We start from the raw sequence: 8,582 nt of genomic DNA on the forward strand, positions 1-8,582 counted from the left end.
TTAAAAAGTAAAAATAAAAGTTTCATAACTTCTCTTAAAACAGTATAAATTTTAATTCATAGATAGTCTTTTTTATTAAATTTTTAAATTATGTTTACATTATGCTTATATTAAAAAATGTTATGAAATTGAATATATTTTCAATTTCAAAAAATTATACTCTTAGAAAATTCGCATAAAATCAAGCTTAAATTTGATTTTCCTTCCTTTTTCTCCTATTGTATGCCAAAGATTTTTTTTTCCTAGAAAATAAAACTTTTTATGCATGTAAAAAAGACACAAGACTTTTGTCGATTTTGCTCTTATATTATATTTTTAGTGCTCTAATAAAAACCAGAACTTTTCAATAATTTTAAGTATTATGTCATTACAGAGCCCTAAATATTTTATTTAACTTTTTATTGGCCATTTTGATGGAAATTCAAATTTTTTCTTGTTAAGTTTAAAAAAAGGATACACATTTTCCTAGTAATTAGCTTTTGTGTTAAAAGTTTTAATGAAAAATTTGTTTAAATAAATAATTTTAATTGAAATAAACAAGTGCAAGTTTTAAGAATTTAAAAAATCCTATTATAGTTTCACATTCATGCTATGTTTATGTCATATAAACACAAAACTATATTTTAATCAAATATAGATGGAACTTTTACTAAAAACTATCAAAATTAATGCCAAGAATATTATCACTATTCAACTCAAGAGTGAACTCTTATCAGTGTTTGATAATGTGAAATCATAATAAACTTAAATCAACTATTTATCATCAGACTCCTTTCATTTTGAAGTACTATTGATATACTCTGAAAATTCTTTTAAAACTTTAATTTCACATTGATATTTATGAATTACTCAGAAAAGAAACTATATAACTGCTGCTCTTTATTTAAAAAACTAACTGTAAAACAACTACACTTTTAAATTTTTTACTTTATTAGTATACAGCACTTCAGATTGATGCAATAAAATTATTGTCTCCATCTTGTATGAATTATTAGGGTTAACTGTTTTATATAATATTTATACAAAACTGATTAACATTTTGCATCAGTTAAGTATTTTGAATTTTTGTTTGATTAGTTATCTTTGTTCTTTTTTAATATTTTCTTGAAAATAACTGTGATATAACTCATAGAAACTTTTCCTATTTGTTCTTGTCAGTAAACTATTACTGAACTGTTATATCTATGTACTAGCACATATCTCACATAATCTAGTATTAAAACACATTCACAATTAAAATGACTAAATCTTGTTAAAGTTATAAATTGTTATTTATTTGCTGTACTTTAAAATTTTGCTAAAAGTGCTTGCAAATGCACTAAATTTTTAAACTCAGTTTAATACTGTTTTGGATTTCTATGTGTATATGCTTAATTGTTTAGTTATTCTTTTCAACTCTTGACACTCAGAAGATTGTTGCTTCTAAGTAAAAGAGATAAAAGCTTTTGAGTATTGTTGGCAATTGTTCTTCGTATTTTTTATTTAATGGTTGTATTTTAATATCATTGCCTTGTGTTAAAGCTTAAATAATGCATTAAGTTTGCTGGCATTCCTATTGCATTATACATATGTATATAAGAGTTTATTTGAGCGAAAAAAAGGTGTAGACATTTTAGTGAGATTTCGTAACCAAATTGTATGGGTTCCATGATTAATTTTATGTTTGTATGTTTTTAAATAACTCATTTTTAATTTGTTTTCTTAGAAAATACTTCTTGCATTACATAGCACTTTGCTAAATGTATCTTTCTCTCAATTATATAATCTTGGCAGTTACAATATAAATCTATTTTTGCTTTTACCTATTTGCTTTCCCATTAACCATTAACTTTTTCAAGAATTTGTAAATTTCAATATAAATTATTTTCTGAAATAGGTTAAGGTGTTTGCCAACTGGTTTATTTTTAGAAATACTTCTATTGATATCCTTTTTTAAATCATGCACAGGCAAACATGGCCAAGCACCTAACCCTTTTTCCTGGCTTTGTATGCCAAAGACTATGATTGGAGTACCACATAAACTTGACACCACTCAGAGGATATAGTAAACACGAAACTTCCACTTCACAATGACAGATTTAACATTCACCTTGCATGTATTTTCGAAGCATCTTCTTAAGTCTCACTCCAGATTTAAATCTGCCACCCTCTGCCTTCAATTGATATGTGAGCTGACTGTCACTGTGCTTTTAAATCCTTATTGATATTTCAAATATAGTTGTGTCTTTCACCAGTTTGTCTGAACTCACAGATGAAGACTATGCAAATCCGGACCTAATTGCATTTATTAAATGTTAACTCATTTTAGCAGTTACTTTGCTAAATAAGTATTCGTAAAAAGCACACATTCCAATTGTGTTGTTATTTCTGTGCATTACTAAAAAATTTAGGAGATACTGTAAATGGTTGAACTTCTGTTAAAAATATAAGACGTTTTTAAAAGAATTAATTAATTTCGAAAGATATTATAGGCAATTTAAAATTGCATTGAATAATTTATGTGCGGTTTCAGTATATAAATCTATTTGAAGGTATTTTTGCATAAATTAATATGAATTATTTTATAAAATTGTGCCTTTTCAGACAAATTTTATTGATGAATATGTTTATTACTTATAATCTCTAATTTTTATCACTTTTCAAAGTTTAATAAGAACATTGTATTAATTGCAGTATATTTTTTATACTTTCTCATTAGTTGATTAAAATGAAGTTTTTAAAACACGTCAGCATTCTTATTCATTTAGTAGATGCACATTGAGTGTGAGTTGAACATTCTTTTTTAACTGTTATTTAAAATTTAGACGAATTCTAATATATTGGATTAAATTTACATTTTTGCTTGCAATTATATAAAAAAAAAGTAATTTAGATTTACAAAATCCTATATATGTTCTCAAGCAACATTTTAATTTTCATATATTTTTGGCTATATGCCCACACTGTTTTTAACAGCTAACACAGGGGTGGCCAAGGAGTATATGTCCTTCCATCCTTCTAAATTGATTTGTTTTAACAAGGAAATGTTAAGTATGTAATCCCATTCTTATGTAATAAACCTTCATAACGAGAGGGGGTTTTTTTTTTTGAAAAAAATATAGGAATAAATAACTCCCACCATTGAGACAATGTCTGTTAGACTTACATTATGAAGTGTTGTCCTGAGACTTGTGTGAAAACTGCAGATGTCGACAGCTATTACCAAACAAATCAAAATCACATTCTTTTTTTTCTTTCTTTTTTTTATGCTTCCCAAAGCTCTATTCTGTACTATTCATCATTTGCTTAGAGTCTAAAACTGGAGACCAATGCAAAACCTTTTATTAATAATTAGTTTGAAATTTACGTATATAATTTTTTTTTCAAGTGTTTTCCCTCTTTCCCAAAAGAAAAATTTAGTAGGGTTAAATTTTTCTTGAAAAATCATGCTATTTACAATATTGTTCCAATGGGTGCCTTTGTAAATCTGGAATAGTGGAGATGCAATTGCAATTTAGATTGAACTGGATCAGTGCAATCTTCTTAGTAACTGAAAAACTTATGAGTTCATTAAAATGGGAATAAATAGATCCTATATTTGTAAGAGTACACTTTGTTGAGATTTATAAGGTGCTGGATACCTCTGGTAACAGATTATCATTAAGAAATAATGGTGTAAATTTATGAAACATAAACAATTAAATGATTTTTTTTAAGAATTTAGCTAGCTCTATTTTCACATTTTTGTTGTTTTATATTTTCAAACCTCAAGAACTGTAGAAATTTTAAAACATTTAACCATTTTTTTTCTACCATAAAAAGTATAATTCAAGGATTTTTATGTTAAATAATTGAGTGTGTTGTTCTACTGTTTTATTAATTTTTGAATTGAAAATTACTTTTAGTATTTTAAAACAGTATCATGTAAAAAATAAAACTACCTATTTTTTTATCGCAAACCCTTCAGATATTTTTTGTAATGATTCTCTGAAGGGAATTCTTTTGTTTATGTCATGTTCCTTTTTTAATATAACTGTTTAATATTAAAATAAACTGTTCAGTAAATGGAAGATTTTTTTATTGCATGTCCGTAAACTTAAATAGTTAGTTTTCAAAGAATCAGTTCTTTATCTCCTGGGAAGTGCTATGGTTTTGTATTGAAGTGTTGCATTTTTTATTTGATTTGAAAATATCTCTTGTACTTTAAGCTTTGACACTTTAATTTTAAAATGATATGGCTTTGTTTTTCGTTTTAAACATAATCCCAACTAAATATGTTAGAATGTATCTTATATTGCTTTGTGCATTAAATAAAATAGTGTATTTGAGTTTAATAAATAAATTTTTTAAAACAAAAAAAATGTTGAGCTTTTTATTTCTTGTGGATCTCTTAATTATTAGTTTATAAGTGTAAGATTTCAATTTGTCGGATAAAAAGCACTTGAAGTGATCATTTTTACTTTATTTTCATCTGTATATAGTTTTATCAATTGAAACAAACGTTTTACCAGTTAAAATCAGACAAAAAAAATAGCGTCTTTAAGATGTCTTATGTCCATTTTAATCAGATAAAAAATGGCCTCAGTCAAAATCTGAGGGTATAACCTAAATAAAAGTCTTATCTCTAAGGATATAACCTAAAATAAAGTAACCACTGGTTGAGTCATGTCCTCAAAGTGATTGATGAGGTTTTTGATAAATTTCAAAGGAAATTTTATTTATCTATTTTTTAAATTCTGGTTCTATATTCTAAATAATAGCGCCATTAATACGTTCTACATACATTCTTCACTTGAAATAGTTTGCCAAATTATTTGGTGTTGCAAAATAGTTTTAAAAAAAATTGATCTTCTGATCGTTGGATGAGCTAAGTCCTCAAAGTATAAGTTTCATTCAACAATATAACCTGGTATGTTTTATTTTATTTATTCATTTTTAAAGTTTGACTTAATTTGTTAATCATTAGTTTATTTGATGCATGCACTTTCAAATCAGTGGTGTGTAGAGGTATAATGTTGCCCGGAGATAAAAGTGCTTGATTAGATGCCTCTGAAAAAAGGGTTAAAATAGTAGAAAAAGTGATAAAAAAACTTTAGGTTCATAAAAATCTAATTTAATATGTAAACCCATGTTGAAATAATTGGAATGTTTGAGTCGTGTTTTTTAAAAAATTTTTTTACACGAAACAGATTTTAGAAGAATCAAGTGGTACAACATAATTTTAAAAAAAAATTCCTGTCCACTGGATTAGTCATAACAGTTGACAATTTTCATAGATGGAAGAAATTTTGATTATGACGCAATTTTCTAATCATAAATGTCATAGTATTTGACACTCAAGCATTCAGATTAATTTGGTTACAGGAAATTCTTTTATTGCAAAATAATTCAAATAAAGCTGCCAAAAAAATAAATCATATCTTTATTTTTAAAATCTCTAGGTTATTCTTAATTGAGAAATCCTATGTGAGCTCAGTTCCTATAGATAGAATTGTTCCCAGAATAATTTAGTGAATGCAAAATATTTAACAAAGTTATTTGATTGTTCACTTTATCCAAATTATAGGTTTTTATTGAGATTTTTAAAATATTTAAATTTTCTCTAAATTAGCTAAATGATAACTTCATCACAAAGTTTGACACTTCCCCCCCTTTATTTTTACTTATTACAATTTGGAAAAAAATCTGACTAGTGTTTAATACTTTCGAATTTTAGCTATTATTTCTATAACTTAAATAGATGTTCTCCTTTCTAGAAAGCGCACATTCCTTTATGAAATTACTATTACTGAAAAACCAGGTATTACTAGAAGATATCTTTTATCTTAAATTTCACGTCTGTAGATCCTTTTTGTGAACTTGGTCCCGTTATCAAAATGTTAATGAAACATTTTTAGAGACATTCTTTAACTTCTCGAGCTAGACTGGTAGTAATAGTTGCGCACAAAAGTAATTTGTTCATTCTTTATAAGGACCATACACCATACTCAAGGGTAAGGGGTCAGAGACAAGTGACCCGAGCCAACAGCCAAAGGCTGCTGACGGCCCGATTAGTCTAAAAATTAAGTGCTTTTTTGCTTGTTTTTTTCTAAGAAATTTGTGGAAAATTCTCAACTTTCTATAAAATAAGAAAACAAGACTTTTTGTGTTTTCGGGAAAGGGAACCTATATCCTTTTATATTAGTAGCCAAAACTAAGCTTAAAAATAAAAAATATTCTTATTCAACCTCACTAAAATACAGATACCTCATTAAAATTTTAATTGTATAATTTAATTTTTATTGCATTAGTAACGTCATCACAATCAGCGGTTGCCTGGTGGCAACTGATCAGAAACGCCAGTAAAAAACAAACTGTAAAAAAAAAATTCTTCACCTTTAGTATGCTATATGTTAAGCCTTATTCTCTTAACTTGCAAGTTTTAACTTGCGAATATAATTTTTGGCAACTGCTTAAAGTTAAATTAAAAACATTAGTATATTGTTATGGTAGGAAATGGGAAGTAAAAGATCTTTGACATTTAATTTGACGAACATTAGTTTATGTAAAATTTGTATACTTTAATATTTATCATGCTACTTTAATTATGATCATTATAGCAACATCCGTCATGGATACCTCCTTAACTTCCGAAGAAGAACAGGTTCGTATCATAGTAGTGACTTGCTTGTTTCATGAAACTTTAATTATAGTATTTATTTCGTACAGTATTATTTTTAATTTAAAATTTCATTTTAGTATTTTTCTAAACAGTTCTAATTGTAACAAGCTATTCTTTGAATTCGATCATTTAAATTTATGAGAGAAAAAATGTATTTTTCATTAGAAGTCAAAATTGACATTCGGCAAAATTGTATAGTTTAATTATATTTTTTATTATTATTTCTTTTTTAATTGCAGCCATATTTCTTTTTGAGAGAGTACAGTACAAAGATTTAAAAGCTGTTATCAATTTCTCAGATCTCTATGATTATCGTATGAATTTGAATATCGTAGTTGGATTTGAATATTATCTTTAAAATCCTGTTCATTTTTTCGTTTTACTGTTACGATATTAATCAGGGGTCTGTCTAGGTTTTTCTGAGAGGTACCTATTTTGTGAAAATTTAGACATAATTTGTGAAAAATTAAAAATTATATTTAAAAATCAACACAAAAATATGGTAAAAATATGATTTTATCGTTTCTAAAGGGATACAAAAATAAAATTGTAAGAAAAAGTATTTTTACTATCGTTTTTCCTAATGATTGTTAATGAAAAATTATGTTTAAATATCGTAATATGGAAAACTATAGGCTTACAATGATATATCTTTTACAAAAGTAATAAGTATAAGTAATATTTTTCTCTAACACAGCTGTTCCCAGCATGTGTTCTGTGGAACCATAGGGGAAGGGTCCTAGAGTTTCCAGGAGTTCAAAATTAAAACAGTAATGAGTTTTGAAAATCTTAATTATATTATCCGATCATTAATCAATTATTTAATATTTCATTTATTTTTAGGAAACGGAAAGTAAAATGCAGTGAATAAGGAAATTGCTAAATTTTAAATACGTTCTAATACATTGAATAAATTATGAAAAGGATTTAGATTTGTAAAAAGTTGGGTTACTGTAACTTTTCAATTCAAATTAAAATAACCAAATTCCATCAAATCCAATTGTTTTATATATAAAACCTCATTTTAAGACTTATTGATATAAAGTTGAAAAAAACTTCATTCTTCACATTAAGTAATTTCAAAATAATCAGTTGTGCTTCTCTAGATTCATTATTGCTAATGAACTTCAGTGTTCCGCCAAAAAAAGTTGATCATTTAGGGTTTTATTGCTGTAAAAAAGAGAACCACTGCCTGTTTACATAATGCTATTAAATTTTTATCTGAAGGGTGGAAAAAAGGTTTAAGTACGGATTTGTTACTTAACAGTTTGGAGGCAGTGTAAGATCTATTTTTCTAGTATTTATGTTAGTTACTTATATTAGGATATCAATAAATTTGTATCATAGTGCCATAAGTACCTACTATCACAATTACGTAAGCATCATTGATGTCAATAATAGTTTCCCAAATTTTTTATGGCTTCTCTAAACTAATATGTGCAGACATAAAGAATATGGATAAAGAGCTGTTTAGATCCATGAAAGCCGATTCTAAGAACAAATGAATTTCAAGGCAAACTAAAATTTTTTTAATAGCACAACTGATCTTCACTGTGTAATAACTCTTTAGAACAGGGGTCGCCAAACTTTTTTGATTATCGACCCCTATATAATTTTTCGAAATCTCCATCGACCCCCGCAAAAGTAATTTTCTGTTAATTAAAATAAAACTCTATTAGATACTGTGTTTGTACATTTATTTTATGATTTTAAACATTTATTAAAGTAATAGTACATTATGTAACAATAGTTTTATGAAAAATATATTAATATTGAAATTTAAATACCTTATTATTAAATAATAAGTAATTATGCATAAGTAGATATAATAAGTAAAGTAACTAAAGATTTACTGCTTCTTGATCAATAAGATGGGTGGGCCTGGTGTTTTTTTGCAAGGTTCGCTATATTGGGTTCAAAATTGGTCAATTTTAATTTTCGT

At 26.4% G+C, this 8,582-nt stretch overlaps 1 protein-coding gene across 1 annotated transcript in view; it reads left to right on the top strand.

Moving 5' to 3' along the window:
• The first annotated feature begins 6,385 nt into the window (after positions 1 to 6,385).
• Positions 6,386 to 8,582, top strand: part of LOC107450774 (tyrosine-protein phosphatase non-receptor type 9) — a 29,141-nt gene continuing 26,944 nt past the window's right edge. Inside the window, exon 1 of the mRNA XM_016066672.3 lies at positions 6,386 to 6,622. Coding sequence (XP_015922158.1) covers positions 6,566 to 6,622 — 57 coding nt within the window. The 5' untranslated portion in view covers positions 6,386 to 6,565. The remainder of the gene's footprint in view (positions 6,623 to 8,582) is intronic.

The sequence above is a fragment of the Parasteatoda tepidariorum genome, chromosome 8, assembly GCF_043381705.1.
Source record: "Parasteatoda tepidariorum isolate YZ-2023 chromosome 8, CAS_Ptep_4.0, whole genome shotgun sequence".
Classification (NCBI taxonomy): Eukaryota; Metazoa; Arthropoda; class Arachnida; order Araneae; family Theridiidae; genus Parasteatoda; species Parasteatoda tepidariorum.